This window comes from Ceratotherium simum, chromosome 12, assembly GCF_057802395.1.
Source record: "Ceratotherium simum simum isolate JZ-2026a chromosome 12, ASM5780239v1, whole genome shotgun sequence".
NCBI classification, from domain to species: Eukaryota; Metazoa; Chordata; class Mammalia; order Perissodactyla; family Rhinocerotidae; genus Ceratotherium; species Ceratotherium simum.
The window spans coordinates 2,830,873-2,854,979 of record NC_141911.1 but is presented as its reverse complement, the minus strand read 5'-3'; the positions used below and the strand labels follow the sequence as shown (position 1 = coordinate 2,854,979).

The window sequence follows — 24,107 nt, the reverse complement described above, 5'->3', positions numbered from 1 at the left end:
AATCCCTCATTATTTTTTATTTTGCCTTACTGAATATGTTAAAAGGAACTGAGAGTCCAGAAGAAAGTAGGTTATTATGGAAAATATTCCCCTTGGCCCTTAAAATCACTGGGTTTGAGTTAGTCACTTAGAAGTTCTACTATAATCAAGTTTTCCATAAGAAGAGAAGTTTTAGCCACTGAAATTTAAGAGATCTTCTTCAATGGTACCCTGTAGAAAGGGAAAAAAAAAAAGAAAAGAAAAACCTCCTTGTATTCGAAAAGTTATTAGTCTGAAATAAAAGACATTGCTTTCCAAAAACAAGAGAAAAGCCTGGCTAGTTCAAGTCAGAAACCCAGGGTGGTGGTTTCCAAGGCCCTTTTATTAGGGGAAAGTCCCCTTTATAGCACAAGACTTCACATATGTATCAGACAATCAGATCAATTCCTAAAAATTAGGAAAAAATGGGAAAAACAAAACAGATGCAATTTTTATATATATTAAACATAAATTAAAAGAATTTATAAAATGGTCACCTTTCTTACAGAATAAATGCAGAGTGTATTATGAATGCACCTCCAGGTTTAAGTTGTTTATGTTTGTTTTCCAATAATAAATAAATAAAATTGGTTAAGGTTTGGATCCACCTGCTGGGCCACAGGAGGACTCTGAGTCACTACTGGCTTTTCTTCCCTTGTCGCTCCTGTGCACAGCATTTGGTTGTACAGGGGTTACCAGTTTCACTGGCCCATCAGGGTACTGGCTGTCTTTTCGGGGTGGCATCCGCTCATTAATTCGGTCCAGACCTCGGGCTTCTTCAAAACTCCGGATCCTGTGCTGAAGCGAAAACCCCCTGATGGCTACAGAGAAACAGGAAAGGGAGGAGCTCAGTTTGACAGCAAAGTGACGAGCTTAAAGTTTCTTAGCACAAAGCAATCTCCTAGAGAGAACACAGAGGGGGGCTACGGAACACATGTCTGGGGAAGGGAAGGGGCAATGTGTGATCTGAATTAGCCTTATCTGAAGCTACTGCCTCTTTAAGGCCCAAAAGGCACCTGAAACTGAAAGTAATTCTCATAGAAGCTCAATACAGTTAATCACAGTAGAGTACACCTGACAAAAAGCTAGTACGTTCTTACTTAGCTCCCATACATTTGAGAAAGAGTTTCTTAGAGAAAAGGCAACACTAGAATCACAGAACAAGTTAAACAGAGTAGTTACTTTAGCACAAACATCACATTGACCACAAAGAAGTAACAAAAGACCTAGTCCTTTTGTTTACAAGGACAGCTTTTTATCTTGCACAAGGAGGAGCTGAACATAAGTTAAAAGCCATCTACAAAACAGCTTCTAGATGTTTTCTTTCTGATTGAACTTTTGTATCATCAAGGAAAGGCATTCCCTTTTTTTTTTTTCCGCTGAGGAAGATTCGCTCTGCGCTAACATCTGTGCCAATCTTTCTCTATTTTGTATGTGGGTTGCTGCCACAGCATGGCCACCAGTTAGTGGTGTAGGTCTGTGCCTGGGAACCAAACTTGGGCTGCCAAAGCAGAGTGCGCCGAACTTAACCACTAGGCCTCAGGGCTGGCCCCCATTCCCATTTTAAACCACCTTACCTAACAAAACAATTAAATTTATAATATAAGCTTATCAATTCCTACGGTTTTCATCTTGATTCATAGACAATTTGTTACTTAAAATTTGTTTTCATAGAAACAAAGATAATTTAGCTTGACTGCCTGAAGGCAACCTCAGAAATGAATCAAACTAAATTCCTGTCTACTTTTGCATCTACTCTTGATATCCTTTAGAATCACTGGATAAAGAGGCTGACCTGTTTGGATCTCTAGTGACCAAATGGATGTCTCTTGCATATGGAAGGGCTACAGGATTAAACCATTTGATCCCTTGTGACCAGTTGCTTAAGCTTCAACCATTGCATTAAAACTAACAGAGCCCAGAAAAGACTTTAGCTGTGGAGAGGGTCATTTAAATTAACACAAATACAGGACACAAAGGAAACCCTTTGTGAGCATGCTTAGAAATATCTATTCCTTTTGTCACTGTTACAGTTCTGGTGATGCAATAGTAAAAGATTTCAAATGTTACAAAGCTTTGTAAAACTAGTAGACAGACACATGATTACATCTATCATAGGAATATGGCCATACCTTCCCGGGCCTCTACCGCTTCTACTGTGGCTGTAAGAGGCAGGAGCAGTGGCATGCAAAAATGAAGACAGAAAAAGAGTGAGTAAACCAACAGCATTCCTGCCAGCACAGACATCCCAGGGTCCCACTTTTTCGCCTATTCCCATCCATAATAAAAGTTGACTAGTTAGAGAAGCGAGAGGATTATTGCGAAGAAACTAAATTGGGGAGAAATATGAGATGGGGAGAGTTTCTAATATTTTTAACATTTCAGGTGGCATGGGAACCTTTTAGCTAATGGCATCTATAGCTAAGGCAATGGGGTCAGTCAAGCTGACTATAAGAAACGAAGAGTTACGTTGCTTTCCTCCTTTTAAATAGACAGCTGCTAATTTATGTCTTGACATTCACATATCAAAATAACTTGTCGAGTCAAAGAATTTAAAACTACAACCATTCTTTAGCTTGAAATGGCTCAGATGGTATTAAATGAGCTGCTGCTGGGTCCTATTCAACAAAATTATTTAAAACTACTTCTTATTGCTCTTAAGCAACTTACGTGGGGTGCAACTACCCTTCTTAATTACTTAATAAAAAACAGTAGACTTTGAATAACACATGGGCATTTGGAAGGAGAGAAAAATGAAGTTATAAGTGAAGGGTTTTTCTTTCCCGGGGGTGGAATACTAAGCTGGCAAAGGCATAAAACTATTCAATCCCAGATACAAATTCATGTACCATCTGGGATTAGAGATATAGCAGAGGCTGATATTCCCAACCCATATGGCTTCCATTCACTGTGCGAGAGAGCAGGCCAGTTACTAAGAAGGCCATCTTCTCCTTCATGATAGAAAAGGAAGCAACTTAAAAATTAGTACCAACAGGTAAACTTCCTTGCATCTTCTTTTAAAGACAATAACAGCCCTAATATACGAAAAGGTTACAGGTTGTAGCAAGAAAGATCCTATTAGGAGAAGAACGTTGTCAGTTCCTCCAATACCAATTTTTTAAAAGAAGGCAGGGAAGAATGATGAACAGTAATAGTTTGCCGTTCCTGAGGCTTTATATATCAACAATAGAGGAGAAACTGGAAGAACTGAAAGTTAACTTCCTAACGCACCATGAAAAATGGAAACTTGGAATCAACTTATCAAGTGCGTATATTTGCCAACCATATGTAGGCATGTGTTAAAGCAATGTCTACCCTCTCTAATCTCAAATAAAACAAATAAACCATCACAAGAAAATGACAGTGCCTTCAAACAGTACATCACTGATGCAAGTGGGAGAACAAAGCATTGCCTGAAATTGTACACAGAGTGTTGGACTAGAGTTTAAAAGCTATGTGGTAAAATGGGTACTAGTATTACATTGTTTTGGGCCCTCCTAGAATTGCTTTTTCCATTGGGTATTAAGATATCAGCTTGCACTGAGGCTGATATCTTATTATAAGAAACAGACATATAAAACTGAGAAACTGTTTTCTTTTCTTTACCGAAATATATTTTTCTTCACTGAAATATAATTCATATACCATAAAATTCACTTGTTTGAAGTGTACAATACAATGATTTTAATATATTTAGAGTTGTGCAACCATCCCCACAATCTACGGTTAGAACATTTTCATCTTCCCAAAAAGACCCCCATTTTCCTTCCTTATCCCTTCCCCTTAACCCTAGAGTCAACTATTAATCTATTGTCTGTCTCTATAGATTTGCCTGTTCTGGACGTTTCCTATAAATGAAATCATACAATATGTGATTTTAGTGACTGGCTTCTTTCACTTAGCATAATGTTTTCAGGGTTTATTCACATTTAAGCATGTATCAGTACTTCATTCCCTGTTATGACTGAAGAATAGTCCATTGTATGGTCATACCACATTTTGTTTAACCACTCATCAGTTGATGGACATTTGGGTTGTTTCCATTTATTAGCTATTACAAAGAATGCTGCTACAAACATGCATGTACAAGTTTTTGCGTGTATATGCTTTCATTTGTCTGGGGTATATAACTAGGAGTGGGAACTGCTAGGTCACATGGTAACTGTACGTTTAATCATCAAAGGAACTGTGCCAGATTGGTTTCCCAAGTGCTGCAACATTTTACATCCCCACCAGCAGTGTAGGAGGGTGCCAATTTCTCCACATTCTCACCAACACTTGTTATCATGTCTTTTTGATCACAGCCATCCTAATGGGTGTAAAGTGGCATCTCACTGTGGTTTTGATTTGTATTTCCTTAATGTCTATGATGTCAAACATCTTTTCACATGCTTATGGGCCATTTGTGTGTCTTTGGAAAAATGTCTATTCAAATTTTTTACCCACTTTTTAATTCGGTTGTCTTTTTATGATTCAGATATGAGTTATTTATATTTTCTAGATACCAGTCTCTTATCAGATACATGATTTATAAATATTTTCACCCATTCTGTGGGTTGTCTTTTCACTTTCTTGATGGTTCCATTTGCAGCACAAAAATTTTTAATTCTGATGTAGTTCAATTTATAACTGAATTGTTTTGTATCTCATGGTCTTTGTGAATCTTGTTCAGTTCTTGGCTTTCCTCTTTATTTTAGCTACTAGGAAGCATGGAGTCAAGTTTACGGCTGAATGTTAGCTTTTTTTTGTTTTGTTTTCCTTTGCGCTCCAATTTCCAAGCATATTTATTTTACTTCACTGTGTTGAATGTATACTGTAACTTACTCAAATACCTCTTGGAACAAGATCGGGCATAAATGAATGTATGCTATAAAGCCATATGGGATATTGTTGGTTGAAAGTTCTCCATGTAAAGTTAAATGAACAATAAGAGGTCTTTTTTGGCTAATGCTCCAGTTTGCCAATGAACCTGTGGAACTGAGACTCTGATGGGAAAACGACAAAATAAGCTCCTATCAATCAATAAGAGTGAATAAGAAGCTCTAAAAAGCTGGCTCCAACTTTAGTTTTGTTCTTCTTACGCATTCCTAAAGATTTCTATCAATTTTGGAAGTATCAATAAACAATCCTATATTGATTAATAACACTCATATTCAAATTAGGAACAAAGAGAAATTGGATATATTTGGAACTGAGAACAAAAGGTAGACCAAGGATTATAAACAAAACTTCAAATGATACATCCATAAAATTCTCTTTGTTACTCATACCAGATTTGCAGGTTTGCTCTTTCAAGGTCTAGAAAAATCTGGTTCAGATTAAATAAACAACTGTGGATCAGCAAATTTTCAAAACTTTTCAAGTAAGGATGCTTCAGGACATTCCCTTTCTTCTTTACCCATGTTAATTCCTAGTAACTCTAAATTGTCTTGTCAGAGCTGCTGTCAGAATATCTCATAAGACTAATTACCAAACAAAGGAATGGTGTAAAAGTATTTTGCTTACAAGAAACTGCACATTTATTTGAGAGAAAAAAATTCAGTCTGAAATAGTTTATTGATCCTTTCTATGAAACTACAGAAATTAATTATATACTTCCAAGGAGAAAATGTTCATTCTTCTTTCTAAACAGCTAAACTCTAATATTCCAGTATTCAATTTGAAAGAGAAGGAGGAATTGAATCCTATAAAAAGAAAGGGGAAAGAAAAGGGCTTTTTCCTGTTAATCAACAGCAGTGGAATTTCCACAAAAAGCAAAGGATTCCTGTAAGTGGCAAGATGACAAGGAAAAAGAAAAACTTAAGTAGAAACAACTCAATAAAACAAGGGGGCAAAAAAGCAGTGAAACTCTAGTTTAAGCTGTTAGTTGCTTTACCTCTGGTTTTCATGCCTGTAATTAGTTATCCAATGATGTGATCTCAGGTCTCTTCCCCTTGCCTGACCAGATCTATGTTTATTCTAACAAACATCAACCTTTTCATTCCAGGGTTCCATAAAACCCTCTCCTTAGAAGTCAGAGCCCATATAATTTTTAGAACTGACACTCTGGTCGAAGAGGTGACTGTGGCACTGCAGTAGGATATGGCTTGCAGGCAAAGAGGCAGATTCCCTCTCTGATTGAGAAACTCTAACCAAAAAAAATTAAGGTATAAAACATACACAAGTGAGACGTATCATGTGCACAAATCTGAAGTGTACAGCTCAATACATTTTTATATATGTACACACTTGTGTAACGACCACCCAGATAGTGATACAGAACATTCCCACTACTCCAAAAGTCCCCTGTGCCCCTTCTGGGTCAATATTCTCCCACCAGAGGAAGTGCCATTCTGACTTCTATTACCATTGATTAGCCTGCCTGTTCTCTAACATCATATAAATCACACAGCCTGTGCTCTTTTGTATCTAGCTTTTTTAGTTTACCATAATGTCTGTGAGATTCAATCATGTTTTTGCATGTATTCAGTTATTTTTTTATTGCTGACTAATATTCTATGGTACAAATATAACACAATTTATTTATCTATTCTACTATCAATGATATTTGGGTTGTTTCCCGTTGGGGCTAAGGTGAACAATCCTACGCCCATCCTTTGATGGATATATGCACTAATTTCTCTTGGATATATACCAGGTGTGGAACTCCTAGGCTATAGGGTAAACATGTTTTGCTTTACTGCCCAACAGTTTTCCAAAGTGGCTGAATCAATTTATATAAGTCCATCAGCAATGTATCTAGTTCTAGTTCTCCACGAACTCACCAACACTTGGTATTGTCAGACTTTTTAATTTTAGCCATTCTAGTGAGTATGTAGTGGTATCTCACTGTGGTTTTATTTATTTATTTATTTTTTTAAAGATTTTATTTATTTTATTTTTCCCCCCAAAGCCCCAGTAGATAGTTGTATGTCATAGCTGCACATCCTTCTAGTTGCTGTATGTGGGACTCGGCCCCAGGATGGACGGAGAAGTGGTGCCTCGATGCGCACCCGGGATCCGAACCCGGGCCACCAGCATTGCAGCGCGCGCACTTAACCACCAAGCCACAGGGCCGGCCCTCACTGTGGTTTTAATATCCATTTTCCAGATGAGTAACTATATTAAGCATCTTTTCATATACTTATTGGCCATTTTGATACCCTCTTTTGTGAAGTGCCTGTGAAAATCTTTTTACCATTTTTTAAAAAATTGGTTGTTTATGTTTTTCTTATTGAGCTGTAGTTCTTTATATATTCTGAATACAAGTCCTTTGTCAGACATAAGTATTGCAAAAAGCTTCTCCCAGTTTATGGCTTGCCTTTTCCCTCTCTTAATCATGTACTTTTGTGAATAGAAACTCTTAATTTAATAAAATTTATTCATTTTTTATTTTAAGGTTAGTACTTTTTGTGTCCTATTTAAGGACTCTTTATCTATCCCAATGCCTATTCTGCATACTTTCTTCTGGGAGTTCTACTATTTCACCTTTTATATTTAAGTTATAATTCATTCCAAATTAATTTTTGTGTAAGGAGAGAAGGGTCAAGATTCATTTTTCCCCCAGATGGATATCCAATTGGTCCAGTACCATTTATTGAAAGAAGCCCCAATTTTTAATTTTACATTGACTGCTAGGTAATAGGAGCACACATCCCATGAAAGGAGCATTTCTCATACTCACCTGTCTCAATAGTCTGCTTTCCTCCTGAGAGGACACCCAGAGGGAGTGTACCTGTAGGAGTCAGGCCCTTGAGAGTCAGCACACTCTCACTCTCTTCCCTGCAAAAGAAGATCAAAGCTCTGGGTTAATGCCAGGGTGTCTACCACTCAGCAATGCAAACACACTTGAAGGAAGTTCAGAAGAGATACACACAGATGGAGGACAGGTTCTCCTGCTCTCTACCCCTTCCCTGACCCAAAATTTTCTGTAAATATTCCAATTTTAAACAATCAGTCAGGTCTTGCTTTTCAATTAGAGGTACTTAATAGCCAGGTGCCATCCTAATATTTCCCCTATATTATCCCATCGAATCCTCCTAATAACTGTGTGAGGCAGGTCCTGTTATTATCTCTTTTACAGACAAGGAAAATGAGGCACAAGATCACACAGCTAAGAAGAGGTAGAGCAAGGATGTGAACACAGGCAGTCTGGCTCCAAAATCCACATCACACCACCACGTTCACTGCATCTAAGCTTGTACCAAGCAAGTTTGCCAGGACGTTCTAGTCACTTTAACGTGCAAGTCTGATTCAATCCACACACAACCCGAACACCTACAGTTCTAATACCAAGTTCCAATTCTAAAGAACTGTTCTGAAATCAACTTCTAATTTTCTCTCAAAATGCTTTCATCCCACACTGTAATGACAGACTTATCCTTACCGAAGAATTGAAAACACCCGTGCCATCTTCCCAATGGCTCTGATTTTATTCTTGATGATCTCCTTTCGAACTGTAGTGCCTCCTTAGAGAATACAAAGAACAAGTGAGTTAAAGGAATGTGTTAACAGGTTAGTTTTAAAAAATGAAGGATAAAGTGTCTTTCTAAGTTAAAGGGTAGTTTTAAAAAAAGAAATCAAGGCCTAAGTTTGCTTAAACACAAATCTCTGGAAGTTCTAAGAAGCAAAAGAAAAAATAACCCAGAAGAGAAAAAAAATAAGATGAAGTAAAAAAAAGGAGGGACCACAAAAAAGACAGTCTAGGCAAATCTATGAGAGGGAGGAACTTATCTGGGGTTCTGAAATGTAGAACACGGTGAAGGATGAAATACACACATACAAACAAAGACTTGCTACAGCAAAGATCTCTTGTGAGAATCCTATAAGCTACCTTAGGATGCAGGGTTTGACCTGCCAAATGACAAGTGCTGATTCAAGCAGTTGTCTTCTGCATGTAAACACAACACACAGCTGGCTCACCTGAACTTCATGAGGGCTGCTTTCATTCTATAATCCTCACTTACTCACAAATTGGTGAGTTATTTCCTACCACAGACAACTGTGCAGTACAAATTACGATGATGGGTAAGATATTTTATAAAGCAACGTCAAAAAAGTTAATGTAAGACTTTATGGTCTTTTCTCATCTAAGATTCAGGGAACAGCTCACATACGAGAAGCCAAGGTCCAGGCATGCACCAGATGACCACATTCAAAAATCTAAAAAAGAAATATGGCCTCTCCTTTCTCACCCCTCCAGCTTTCAGTATCCTACAGGATCATAAGCAGGTCCACAGAAAACATATACATTAAAACAGAAAGGGAGGATGGAGGGCCTGCCTGAAATTATTCAACTAAAAAAGTCTAATAGACTGTGTGGGACAGAGAGGGAGTATTAAGCTCTTAGCACATGTTAGTGGTATACCTTTCTGATAGCTTGAAATGTAGTGATCTTCAGGGAGAAGAGACACCAAGAAACAAGGAGATGAAGAAATATGAGAAGAAGAATTTAAGTATACATGGAAGAGAGAAAAAAAATCCAAGTGAAATGCAATGAGAGAAGCAGGCTATTATCCTTATCAGCTCAGAAGAGACATCCTTGGTATCATGATAGAATGTTAAATTACAGATCTCTTGTCAGTTTTTCCATTTCTTAAAAGTTCATAGTTTTACATTAATTCACATCTATTATTATCTAACATGTTCTACCCCCACAAATCATGAAAATAAAATTAGACAAAGAAAACAATATTTGTGGAACAAATGATGCTGAAAACAAGGAACAAAAAACAAAGGACAGAACCATGAGCTTACAAATCTCTTAGTAAGAGTATTATGTTTTTGTTTAATGGATTCAATATCTTCCCCTGTCTTTCTGGGGATATTATAGTTTTTCCTTTTTTAAGATTGTATTTTCTTCAGAATCTCAAGTTCATTCAAGGTGCTTTTTGCTGTTTTTGTCGTTGTCTCTCTTAGAAACTTTCCTGAAATGTCTGGTAATCCTTGGTGTCTGCTCATGACTAAGCATGAGGGACCAAAAAGTTTTCAGAGTTGGCGGATGGACTGTTGACTTGGAGCTTTACGTGGAGTGATCAGGGTGGGCCGTTGTTAGGTAATTCTCTGTATCAGTATTGAGTGTGCATAAGGCCACTTAATTCATCTGTTTTACATGGTATTGATGCCTTCAATTGTATCCCTGGTTGAAAAATTCTTTGGTTTACAGTTTATTTAGAGATTAGCCTCCAGATCTGAAGAGGAGGCAGTTGCCTAGTAGCAACTAGGTCTTTAACCGCCATTCCAACAGTTTTCACCTAGAACTAAAATAAGTTCAGTGCCCATCTCCCTCCTCCCCCAACCCACAGTCCCCAACTCTAGCAACTAGTTCTACCAATTTCTTTGCTTTTTGAGGATTCCATGCTGGAACTCAGCATTCCCCATTACCAAGTTGGGCTTTAGCTTTCTTGAATCAGCTAAGTCAGTAAACTAATTCATTTGTTTTCCAGCTTCCAAAAATTCCTACAAAAATCTCTGCCTTTTTTATTGTGAAGTATGATAAACATACAGAAAAGTATGCAAAACAAATGTGTAACTCAATGATTTATTAAAAAGCAAGTGGCCATATAACTACCAGTCAGGTCAATAAATGGCACCTTCCCAGCACCTCAGATGTCCCCCTTGGGCCCTCCTAATAATTAATTCCTCTCTTCCCAAAGTATCATTTTTTTGACTTTTATTGAAATCACTTTCTTGCTGTTTTCTATAGTTTTATCATCGTGTGTATCCACTAGCACTGCAGTTTTCATTGTTTTTCAACTTTATGTAATTGGAACAATCAAATATGTATTTTCATGTCTGGCCTCTTTGGCTCAACATTATGTTTGTAAGAGTCATCCATGTTTTCCCTGTTACTGTAGTTCACTGTCATTATTGTATACAATTCCACTATATGAATACACAACCATTTATTTATCCTTTTTACTTTCAGTGGTCATTTGGGCTGATTCAAATTTTTGGCTATTTTGAATTAGGCTGCTATGAATATTCCTGTGCATTTCTCTTTGCTGCACATATTTCTGTATATATACGTTCAAATTGGGATAACAGTTTGGCATTATCTACTAAAGTGAATGTACCAATTTACAGTTTAGTATATGAGCATTCCTGTTGCTACACATCCTGGCCAACACTTGGTATTACGCATCTTTAATTTTAGCCAATCTAGTGGGTGTGTAGAATCATCCACTGTGGTTTGAATTTGTATTTTTATGATTACAAATGTGGTTGAATATATTTTCATATTTTATTGGCCATTCGGATATCCCCTTTTGTGAAGTGCTTGTTCAAGTCTCATCTTATTGATCTGTAGTTCTTTATATAGTCTGCAGGTGAGCCCTCTGTTGGTTGTGTTGCAAAGATCCTCTACCACTCTGTAACTTGTCTTTTCACGCTCTTAATAGAGTCTTCTGATAAACACAAGTTCTTACTTTTAAGGTAGTCCAATTTATTAATAGGTTCCTGTATGGTTAGTGTTTTTTATGTTCTGTTTAAGAAATTTTCCTCTAGCCCAAGGTCATGAGATATTCTCTATTATAAATTTCTAGAAGCTTTATTGTTTTGCCTTTCATATTTGAATGTATTAATCCATCTGGAATTTCTCAAATAGATATCCCCAAACTATGAAAATATACCATCATGGGGCCGGCCCGGTGGCATAGCAGTTGAGTGTGCGTGCTCCGCTTTGGCAGCCCAGGGTTTGCAGGTTCGGTTCCCGGGTGCACACTGACGCACCACTTGTAAAGCCATGCTGTGGTGACGTCCCATATATAGTAGAGGAAGATGGGCACGGATGTTAGCCCAGGGCCAATCTTCCTCAGCAAAAAAGAGAAGGATTGCCATCGGATGTTAGCTCAGGGGCTAATCTTCCACACACACACACACACACACACACACACACAAAAACATCATTTTCCTACTACTCTGCAATACTACCTCTGGTGTAAATCAAGTGTCCATGTATTTGTTCTGGACTATTTCTGGATTCTCTATTCTGTTTCTTTTTTTTTTGTTTTTGTGAGGAAGATCGGCCCTGAGCTAACATCTGCCAATCCTCCTCTTTTTGCTGAGGAAGACTGGCCCTGGGCTAACATCCATGCCCATCTTCCTCCACTTTATATGGGATGCCGCCACAGCATGGCTTGCCAAGCAGTGTGTCGGTGCGCGCCTGGGATCCAAACCAGCGAACCCTAGGCTGCTGCAGGGGAGCACGCGCACTTAACTGCTTGCGCCACCGGGCCGGCCCCTCTATTCTGTTTCAATGCTTGTCTGTCCTTGCACTAATAATTCTAATTACTTTAGCTTTATAGGAATCATTGGATAAAGAGGCTGACCTGTTTGGATCTCTAGTGACCCAATGGATGTCTCTTGCATATGGAAGATTACTTTAGCTTTATAGTAAGTCATCTTTAAAATACTGAGTCTTCCAATAATCCATGAACATGATATTTCTATTTATTTAGATCTCCTTTAATTTCTCTAATAATGTTTTGTTTTTGTTTTTGTTTTGTGAGGAAGATAGGCCCTGAGCTAACATCTGCCAATCCTCCTTTTTTATTTTTGCTGAGGAAGACTGGCCCTGGGCTAACATCCATGCCCATCCTCCTCCACTTTATATGGGACGCCGCCACAGCATGGCTTGACAAATGGTGCGGCAGCGCATGCCGGGATCTGAACCGGTGAACCCCACACCGCCACCGGCCCCTCTAATAATGTTTTCTAGTCTGTTGCTTAGAGGTATCACACAGCATTTGTTAGATTTATTGTTAGGGATGATATTGTAAATGGCATCTTTCTAAAAATTTCATTTTGTTTGTTGCCGGTAAATAGAAATACAACTAGTTTTTACTAATTGACTTTGTATCCAGCAGCTCTGCTACATGCACTTATTGATTCTAATTATTAATCTATAGACTCTTTAAAATTTCCTCTTTACACAATCATATCCGCTATAAATAATGATAGTTTTGTTTCTTCCTTTCCAATCTTTATACCTTGTATTTCTTTTTCCTTCCTTATTGTATTGGATACCACTCCTAATACAACATTGTATAGAGTTATTGACAGCCAGCATCCTTGTCTGTTCCCAGTTACTGAGGAAAGCTTTCAACATTTCACCATATGATGTTTGCTATAGGATTTTATAGATATGTTTGTCAGATTAAAGAATTCCTTTCTAAACCTAGTTTAAGAGATCTATTATAAATGAAAGATGAATCTTACCTGTTTCTATATCCACTGAGACAATGATTTTTCTTTTTTTCCTGTCAATGCAGTGAATTATACTGATTGATTTTTTAAATAAAATTTTTATTTTAGAATAGTTTTAGATATACAGAAAAGTCATAAAGATAGTATAGAGAGTTCGCACATACTCCTCACCTGGTTTCCATTATTATCAGAATCTTTCATTAGTATATACTGACCAATTTTGAATGTTAAATCTAACATTTCTGGAATAAGTCAATTTGGTTGGGAGGCATAAATTTTTTTTTTTTTTTTTGTGAGGAAGATCAGCCCTGAGCTAACATCCATGCCACTCCTCGTCTCTTTGCTGAGGAAGACTGGCCCTGAGCTAACATCCGTGCCCATCTTCCTCCAGTTTATGTGGGGTACCGCCACAGCATGGCCTGACAAGCAATGTGTCTGTGCGCGCCCGGGATCCGAACCCAGGCCGCCAGCAGCAGAGCATGAACACTTAACTGCTACACCACGGGGCCGGCCCCAGGAGGCATAATTTTTTAATGTACATGCTAGTTTCAATATGCCGATGTTTTGTTTAGGATTATTGTATCTATATTAATGTCTTTGTCCCGTTTTAGTATCATAGTTATACCGGCCTCATTAAATGAGTTGGGGAACACTTCTTTTTTATCTCAGGAAGAATTTGTATAATATTGATGTTGTTTCTTTCTTAAATGTTTGGTAAATTTGGTGGTGAAGTTATCTGCGCCTGGCATTTTCTTCATAGAAAGATTTTAAATAACAGATCCTATTTCTTGGTAGGTATGTGATTATTAAGATTTTCTACATTGTGACAGTTTGGGTAAGTTATATTTTTCTAGGAATCTCTCCATTTCATTTAAGGTTTTTTTTTTTTTTTTTTTTTAATTTAATTTTTTTCCCCCAAAGCCCCCATAGATAGTTGTATATCATAGCTGCACATCCTTCTAGTTGCTGTATGTGGGACACGGCCTCAGCATGGCCGGAGAAGTGGTGCATCGGTGCGCGCCCAGGATCCGAAGCTGGGCTGCCAGCAGCGGAGCGCGCGCACTTAACTGCCAAGCCACGGGGCCAGCCCCTCATTTAAGTTTTTAAATTTACTGGTATAAATTTTATTCTTGTTATTTTCTTAATGTCTATAGAATCTGTAGCGATGTCTCTTTTTGTAGTACAGTCATGCACCACATAAGAATGTTTTGGTCAATGGCAGATCGCATATATGACAGTGGTCCCAGAAAATTAGTACTATATAGCCTAGGTGTGTAGTAGGCTATACCATCTAGGTGTGTGTAAGTACAATCTATGATGTTCACACAATGACAAAATTACCTAACAACGCATTTCTCAGAAGGTATCCCCGTCATTAAGCAATGCATGACTGTACTGGCATTGGTTTTTTGTTTTTTTTTTTTTAATTGTGAAATTTTTGTTGTACATTATTGTTGGTCAGTCACCATATAAATGCATCCCTCCATCCCTTGTGCCCACCCCGCACTCCCCTTGCCCCTGGTAACCACCAAACAGTTCTATCTGACCATGTGTTGGTTTATCTTCCACATATGAGTGAAATCATGCAGTGTTTGTCTTCCTCTGTCTGGCTTATTTCACTTAACATAATACCCTCCAGGTCCATCCATGTTGTTGCAAATGGGATGATTTTGTCTTTTTTTATGGCTGAGTAGTATTCCATGGTACATACATACCACATGTTCTTTATCCAATCATCAGTCAAGGGACACTTGGGTTGCTTCCATGTCTTGGCTATAGTGAATAATGCTGCGAGGAACGTAGGGGAGCATAAGCCTCTTTGTGTTGTTGATTTCAGATTCGTTGGGTAGATACCCAGTAGTGGGATAGCTGGATCATAAGGTACTTCTATCTTTAATTTTTTGAAGTATCTCCATATTGTTTTCCATAGAGGCTGTGCCAGTTTTCATTCCCACCAGCAGTGGATTAAAGTTTCCATTTCTCCACAGCCTCTCCAGCATTTGTTGTTTTTTGTCTTGGTGATTACAGCCATTCTAACGGGTGTAAGATGACACCTTAGTGTGGTTTTGATTTGCATTTCCCTGATGATTAGTGATGTTGAGCATCTCTTCATGTCCCTATTGGCCATCTGTCTATCTTCTTTGGAGAAATGTTTATTCATTTCTTCTGCCCATTTTTTGATCGGGTTGTTTGTTTTTTTGTTGTTCAGTTGTATGAGTTCTTTATATATTATGAAGCTTAATCCCTTGTCGGATACATGGTTTGCAAATATTTTTTCCCAGCTGGTGGGTTGCCTGTTCATTTTGATCCTGGTTTCATTTGCCTTGTAGAAGCTCTTTAATCTGATGAAGTCTCACTTGTTTATTTTTTCTTTTGTTTCCCTTGTCTGAGTAGACATGGAATTTGAAAAGATCCCTTTACGGACAACGACAAATAGTGTACTACCTATATTTTCCTCCAGGAGTTTTATAGTTTAAGGTCTCACCTTCAGGTCTTTGATCCATTTTGAGTTACTTTTTGTGTATGGTGAAAGAAGATGGTCTACTTTCATTCTTTTGCAAGTGGCTGTCCAGTTTTCCCAGCACCATTTATTGAAGAGACTTTCATTTCTCCATTGTATGTTCTTAGCTCCTTTGTCAAAGATTAGCTGCCTGTAGATGTGAGGTTTTATTTCTGGGCTTTCAAGTCTGTTCCATTGATCTGTGTGTCTGTTTTTGTACCAATACCATGCTGTTTTAATTATTATTGCTTTGTAGTATGTTGTGAAGTCAGGGATTCTGATGCCTCCAGCTTTGTTCTTTTTTCTCAGGATTGTTTTATCTATTTGCGGTCTTTTGTTGCCCCATATGAATTTCAGTATTCTTCTATTTCCGTGAAGAATGTCCTTGGGATTCTGATTGGGACTGCACTGAATCTGTAGATTGCTTTAGGTAATATGGACATTTTTAACTATGTTTATTCTTCCAATAGAACATGGAATATTTTTCCATTTCTTTATGTCAACATTGATTTCTTTCAATAATGTCTTATAGTTTTCATTGTATAGTCTTTCACTTCCTTAGTTAAATTTATTCCTAGATATTTTATTCTTTTTGTTGCAATTGTACATGGGATTATCTTCTTGAGTTCTCTTTCTGTTAGTTCGTTGTTGGTATATACAAATGCAACTGGTTTCTGCAAGTTGATTTTGGACCCTGCAACTTTGCTGTGGTTGTTGATTATTTCTAATAGTTTTCCAATGGATTCTTTAGGGTTTTCTCTACATAAGATCATGTCATCTGCAAACAGCAAGAGTTTCACTTCTTTGCTGCTTATTTGGACTCTTTTTATTCCTTTTTCTTGCCTAATTGCTCTGGCCAGAACCTCCAGTACTGTGTTGAATAAGAGTGGTGAGAGTGGGCACCCTTGTCTTGTTCCTGTTTTCAGAGGGATGGCTTTCAGTTTTTCCCTGTTGAGTATGATGTTGGCCGTGGGTTTGTCATATGTGGCCTTTATTATGTTGAGGTACTTTCCTTCCATACCCACTTTGTTGAGAGTTTTTATCATAAATTGATATTGGATCTTGTCAAATGCCTTCTCTGCATCTATTGAGATGATCATATGGTTTTTATACCGTTTTGTTAATGTGGTGTATCACATTGATTGATTTGCGGATGTTGAACCATCTCTGCGTCCTTGGTATGAATCCCACTTGATCATGGTGTAGGATCTTTTTAATGTATTGCTGTATTCAGTTTGCCAATATTTTGTTGAGGATTTTTGCATCTATGTTCATCAGGAATATTGGTCTGTAGTTTTCCTTCTTAGTAATGTCTTTGTCTGGCTTTGGTATCAGGGTGATGGTGGCCTCGTAGAATGTGTTGGGAAGTGTTCCATCTTCCTCTATTTTTGGAATAGTTTGAGAAGGATAGGTATTAATTCTTCTTTGAATGTTTGGTAAAATTCTCCAGAGAAGCCATCTGGTCCTGGACTTTTATTTTTTGAGAGGTTTTTGATTACTGTTTCAATCTCTTTACTTGTGATTGGTCTACTCAGGTTCTCTATTTCTTCTTCTTCTTCTTCTTCTTTTTTTTTAAATATTTTATTTATTTATTTATTTTCCCCCCAAAGCCCCAGTTGATAGTTGTATGTCATAGCTGCACATCCTTCTAGTTGCTGTATGTGGGATGCGGCCTCAGCATGGCCGGAGAAGCGGTGCGTCGGTGCACGCCTGGGATCCAAACCCGGGCCGCCAGCAGTGGAGCACGTGCACTTAACCACTAAGCCACGGGGCCGGCCCTCTCTATTTCTTCTTGATTCAGTTTTGGGAGGTTGTATGAGTCTAAGAAGTTATTCATTTCCTCTAGATTGTCCAGTTTGTTGGCATATACTTTTTCATAGTATTCTCTTTTAATCTTTTGTATTTCTGTGGTATCTGTTGTAATTTCTCCTTTTTCATTTCTAATTTTATTTATTTGAGGCTTCTCTCTTTTTTTCTTGATGAGTCTGGCTAAGGGTTTGTCAATTTTGTTTAACTTCTCAAACCACCAGCCCTTTGTTTCATTGATCCTTTCTACTGTTTTTTTTAATTTCAATTTCATTTATTTCTGCTCTGATTTTTATTATTTCCCTCCTTCTGCTGACTTTAGGCTTTGTTTGTTCTTCTTTTTCTAATTCTGTTAGGTGTAGTTTGAGGTTGCTTATTTGGGCTTTTTCTTGTTTGTTAAGGTGGGCCTGTATTGTTATGAGTTTCCCTCTCAGGACCACTTTTGCTGCATCCCATATGAGTTGGTATGGTATATTTTCGTTTTCACTTGTCTCCATATATGATGATTTATCCTTTAATTCATTCATGATCCAATGGCTGTTTAGTAGCATGTTGTTGAGTCTCCACAGCTTTGTCACTTTCCCAGTTTTTTTCTTGTAGTTGATTTCTAGCTTCATGGCGTTACAGTCAGAAAAGATGCTTGTTATGATTTCAATATTCTTAAATTTATATAAGCCTGCCTTGTTTCCTAACATATGGTCTATTCTTGAGAATGTTCCATGTGCGCTTGAGAAGAATGTGTAATCTGCTGTGTTTGGATGGAGTGCTCTATATATATCTATTAAGTCCATCTCATCAAGTTTTTCGTTTAAGTCCATTATTTCCTTATTGATTTTCTGTCTGGATGATCTGTCCATTGATAAAAGTGGGGTGTTAAGATCCCCTACTATTATTGTGTTGTTATTAATATCTCCTTTTAGGTTTGATAATAGTTGCTTTATGTACCTTGGTGCTCCTGTGCTGGGTGCATATGTATTTAAAAGTGATATGTCTTCTTGGTGGAGTGTCCCTTTTATCATTATATATTGCCCCTCTTTGTCTCTCATTACCTGTTTTATCTTGAAGTCTACTTTGTCTGATATAAATACGGTAACAGCCGCTTTCTTTTGTTTGCCATTAGCTTGGAGTATTTTCTTCTATCCTTTCACTCTGAGTTTGTGTTTGTCTTTAGAGCTGAGATGTGTTTCCTGGAGGCAGCATGTTGTTGGGTCTTGTTTTTTAATCCATCCCACTACTCTGTGTCTTTTGATTGCAGAGTTCAGTCCATTCACATTTAGGGTAATTATTGATATATGAAGGCTTACTGTTGCTATTTTATTGCTCTTTTTCTGGTTCTTTTGCATTTCTTTTGTTTCCCGTCCCACGTGTTTTGGACTACCGATTCAGTTTGGTAGTTCTGTATGAAGGTTCTCTTAGTTTTCTCTTTCTTTATGATGTGTGACTGTTCTGATTATTTGGTTAGTGGTTACCATGAAGTTTGTATAAAAAATCTCATGGATGTGATAGTCCTTTTTTTTTTTTTTTTTTTTTTTGTAAGGAGATCAGCCCTATGCTAACATCTGCCAATCCTCCTCTTTTTTCTTGCTGAGGAAGACGGTCCCTGGGCTAACATCCATGCCCATCTTCCTCCACTTTATATGGGATGCCGCCACAGCATGGCTTGCCAAGCAGTGCGTCGGTATGCACCTGGGATCCGAACTGGCGAACCCTGGGCCGCTGCAGCGGAGCGCATGCACTTAACCGCTTGCACCACTGGGCTGGCCCCTGTGATAGTCCATTTTTTGATGGCCTCTTATTCCCTTAGACTAAGTCAATTCGATCCCTTTCTTCTTCCCCTTCTAAGTTATTGTTGTCACATCTTATTTCTTCTTGCGTTATGAGTTTGTGCTTAACATGATGATGTTATATTTATTTTTGGTGCTTACCTCCCTTGATCTTTGGTTTTATAATTAAGTATTTGCTAATCTGTTTTGATAGAGAGCTGCAATTTTGTTGACGTATTTTCCTCCTTGTTCAAAACTTTGAATCCCCTTTCTCTTTGTTTCCTTAGGCATGAGGGCCTTCTTGAGCACTTCTTGTAGTGGCGATCTTGTGGTAACGAACTCCCTTAGCTTCTGTTCATCTGGGATAGTTATTATTTCTCCATCATACCTGAAGGATATTTTCGCTGGATAGAGTATTCTTGGCTGAAAGGTTTTTTCCTTCAGAATTTTGAATATATCGCTCCACTCTCTCCTAGCCTGTGAAGTTTCTGTTGAGAAATCGGCTGAGAGCCTGATAGGAAATCCTTTGTGTTACTTTTTTTTGCCTAACTGCCCTTAAGATTTTTTTCTTTATCATTGACTTTTGCCAGCTTTACTACTGTATGCCTTGGCGAGGTTCTTTTCATGTTGATATATTTAGGAGATCTGGTTATTTCATTCACTGGTATTCCCAGCTCCTTCCTCAGGTTTGGGAAGTTCTCAGGTATTATTTCTTCTAACAAGTTCTCTGCTCCTTTTTCCCCTCTCTTCTCCCTCTAGAATACCTATAATCCTTATGTTGGATTTCCTAATTGAGTCGGATATTTCTCAGCAAGTTTCTTCATTTCTTTTTAGTCTTAGCTCTCTTTCCTCCTCCATCTGGAGCATTTCTGCATTGCTGTCCTCGATATCGCTAATTCTTTTCTCCATACTGTCAGCCCTGATGTTTAAGGCTTCCAGATTTGTCTTCATATCCACTATTATGTTTTCCATCTCTAAGATTTCTCATTGGTTTTTCTTTATAGTTTCAACCTCTTTTGTGAAGAAACTCCTGATTTCACTGAATTGTCTATCTGTGTTTTCTTGTATTTCATTAAGCTTTTTTATGATGGCTATTTTGAATTCTCTTTCATTAAGGTTATACATTTCTGGCTTTCCGGGTTGACTTCTGGGCGCTTGTCATTTTCCTTTTTGTCTGGAGATTTAATATATTTTTGCATAGTGCCTGTCGGCGTTGGCTTATTTTTCCTCATAGTGAAAATACATGGTTGCAGTTTTCTCTTGCCGCCACTGGGTGGGGGTAAAGGGCTGTGTACTCTGTCCTGCCTCGATCTGCAGGTGCTCTGGTTGGCCCCCGACTGAGCTGAGGCATGGATGAGCTGAAGCATGGCTGATCTGTAGCACGGCTGAGTGGAGGCTGCGGGGGGTGAAGCGTGGGAACAGCTGGAGCTGGAGTGTGGGAACAGCTGGGACTGAAGCACAGCTAGGCCAAAGCATTTGGGGCTCAGGTGTGGGTGGGTTGAAGCAGCTGTAGCTGAAGCGCGGCTGGGTTGAAGAAGCAGGAGCTGGAGTGCAGCTGGGCCGAAGTTGCTGGTGCCAAGTCAGCTGGAGCCTCAGCATGACCAAGCTGAAGTAGCTGGAGCTGGGGGTGGGGCGGTCGAGCTGAAGGAGCTAGGGGTGGGGCAGTCAAGCTGACGCAGCTGGGGCCGGGGCACAGTCAAGCCAAAGGAGCTAAGGCTGTGGCGTAGTAAAGCCAGGGAAGCTGGGGCTGTGGAGCGGTGGGGCCTGAGCTACCACTGCCTCTGGTGCGGGGGCGTGGACACGCCCTGTTGCTCGCTGGTGGGACCTGGGTGCCTGGGGGCTGCTGCCTCTGGGGGAGGGGCACGGTCACACTGCTGCTGTTGGTGGGGCACCAGCGCTGGAGGATCACCACCCCTGGTGCCCAGGCACCTGGGGGCCGCTGCCTCTGGGGCCGGGGCCAAGCTGAAGTGCCGCTATGCTGAGGCTGTAGGGCCGCTGTGCTGAAGTGTTGGGCGGGTGGTCCAGGTTGGGGAGGGGTGCTTACTTTCGCCTCCTCGATCTCAGAAGTCTCTCGCCTTGCTGTGGCTCTCTGCTCTCCTGAGGGGCTAGCTTGTTGAAAGTACCCTTGCAACAGTTCCGCTCCCTCTGTAGGGGGATTCCCCACGGGCTGTGAGGGGTCTCGGAGAGCACCGCTTTTCCTGTGGAGAGCCTCCCCTTCCCCCCTCTCTGAGAGCCATGTGGTCTCAGTCTCAGGGTCACAGTCCTTGGGGAAGGAAGGGAGCTCCTCTTACCTCCTCCACTTCCTCTGGGGATTCCAGCACCTCAGTCCTTGGGTGTACGGCTGCCTGGTGCCTCAGACGTTCCCTGTGTTATGTGAATAGCTTCAGTTGGAATATGAATGTCCTTTCTGCTGTGTCTTAGACAGGGAGAGTTCAATGGGGGAAGCTCACTCCGCCATGATGCTGACATCACTCCCGGCATTGGTTATTTTTTGTCTTATCATTTTTATTTGGTAAGTCTTACCAGCGATTTATCAACTTTATTAGCCTTTTGAAAAGAGCACATTTTGGTTTACTGCTCCTCTATATTGTATTTTGTTTTCTATTTGTTAATACTGCTCTTAACTTTTTATTTCATTCCATCTACTTTCTTTAGGTTTAACATACTATCCATCCTTTTGTTAATTTCCTGAGCTGGATGCTGATTTTCCAACTTTCTGCATTTCCACTATATGCATTTAAAGCTACAAATTTTCCTCTAAGCATTGCTTTAGATGCATCCCTCAAATTTTGTTGTTGTTTTTCAAGTCTAAATCATTTTGTATTTAAGCATTAATTTTACAAAATGTGGTATAAAAATAAACCAAATTGGGGCCAGCCCGGTGGCATAGCGGTCAAGTTTGCGTGCTCCGCTTCAGCAGCCCGGGGCTTGAAGGTTCGGATCCCAGGCGTGGACCTATGCACCGCTTATCAAGCCATGCTGTGGCAGCATCCCATATAAAGTAGAGGAAGATGGGCACAGATGTTTGCGCAGGGCCAATCTTTCTCAGCAAAAATGAGGAGGATTGGCAATAGACGTTAGCTCAGGGCTAACCTTCCTCAAAAAGAAAAGAAAATAAACCAAATTTACAACTTAATTTGTTCATGTAAATTGCCTTGAAAATACATTGCAGCTAAGATGTGCACAAGATTTTATGTGCATTTTGGAAAAAATTACACAGAAACACCTGCTTTTTCACTAAACTTGGCCTGTTTCCATCTCTTTTGGTCAGTGCACCAGTCATGCAAGGTGAGAGTTATCCGGACCTTGTTATACCCATTGAACCATTCCAGGTGATGATTTATCTTCTCTGCTTGTAACAAGGTAACTTGGGACATACAGCCAAATGCCTGATTGAAATTTTTAAAAGAGAATTCTTTGTAGATGGCATCTCTCTCACTTAATTCTGACCACGCTTCTGCGTTAAAGTCAAGTACAACTTGGTTCCTCTCCTCTGCTATCAACCAGTGAGCATCTGCTGACCTGGCCATGAGGTTTGAGCCCAGGGCTGCCTAGTGCACTGCCTGCCCTCAAGTTTTAATATGTACTACTTTTTATTTTTATTCAGTTCAAAATATTTTCAAATTTTCATTGTGACTTGTTATTTGACCCATGGGTTATTAAGCATATTTTTAAATCTCCTAAAATATGCGGGTGTTCTAGTTATCTTTTTGTTATTGATTTATATCTTAACTGTATATGGTCAGAGAACATAGTCATTATGATTTTAATCCTTTGACACCTGAATCTTGCTTTTAGCCCAGTATATGGTCAATTTTTACAAATGTTCATGTGTGTTTGAAAAGAAAGTGTATTTGGCACTTATTGGATGCAGTGTTCCTTATATATCGTCTAGGTCAAGTTCATTAATTGTGTTCTTCTAATTTTCTATAACCTTCCTAATTTTGTTTGTCTGCTTATTCCATCAATTACTGAAAGATATTTGTTCAATTCTCCCACTATCATTGTGGATATTTCTATTTCTCATTGTACTTCTGTTAATTTTTGCTTTATATATTATGAAGCCATGTTACTAATTGCATACAAACTTAAAATTGTTACATCTTATTTTTTAGAGTCTACTTCAGGTAACCTTAATCTATCTACAACAGCTTTTCTTTGGTTAGTGTTTGCATTATGTATTTCTTCTTCTTTTACTTTCAAACTTTCTGTATCCTTACGCTTTAGATATGCCTCTTATAAAACATTATGAAGTTTTTTGTAAATCCTAGCTGACAAAGTGTCTTTTATCCATTTACATTTAATGAAATTGCTGATATATTTATCATCATAATTTATTCTATTTGTCCTACTGCTATATGTACCTTTTCTCCTTTCTTGCCTTCTTCTGGATTATTTTTTATCATTCCATTTTTTGTATAACTTAGAAGGTATATACTAAAAAACTCTTTTCTTACAGGTTACTCTAGAGATTACAACATGCATCTCTTACTTATCAAAGTATAATATTAACAGGTACTCTTCTCCTCTTCCCAGATAATACACGGCCCTCACACACTTTAACTCTATTTATCCTACAGCCAACTATTACTGTCATATATTTTAATCCTGTCTTTTAAATCCAACAAAACATTATTATTGTTTTTAAAAGTCTACATTCATTTGATTTACCCACATATTTTCTACAATTTTTACTTTTTATTTCTTCCTAATCTCCAAGCTTCCATCTGGTATTTTCCTTCTGCTTGAAAAATTTCTTTAGAATTTCATTTAGTATGGGTCTCCTGGTAATTCCCTCAGTAAATTTTTTAGGGGAGGAATATCTGAAAAATGTT

At 38.7% G+C, this 24,107-nt stretch overlaps 1 protein-coding gene across 2 annotated transcripts in view; it reads right to left on the bottom strand.

Annotated features, from left to right (window-relative positions):
• Positions 1-317: 317 nt before the first annotated feature.
• The window catches only part of PPP3CC (protein phosphatase 3 catalytic subunit gamma), a 100,327-nt gene continuing 76,537 nt past the window's right edge, over positions 318-24,107 (bottom strand). Inside the window, exons 11-14 of one of the 2 annotated variants that reach the window (XM_014796675.2) lie at positions 8,384-8,465; positions 7,682-7,779; positions 2,151-2,180; positions 318-839 (exon numbers count right to left, since the gene is read on the bottom strand). In XM_014796675.2, the coding sequence (XP_014652161.1) occupies positions 610-839; positions 2,151-2,180; positions 7,682-7,779; positions 8,384-8,465 (440 nt within the window). In that variant the 3' untranslated portion in view covers positions 318-609. The remainder of the gene's footprint in view (positions 840-2,150; positions 2,181-7,681; positions 7,780-8,383; positions 8,466-24,107) is intronic. The other variant, XM_004442296.3, reaches the window with a different exon arrangement.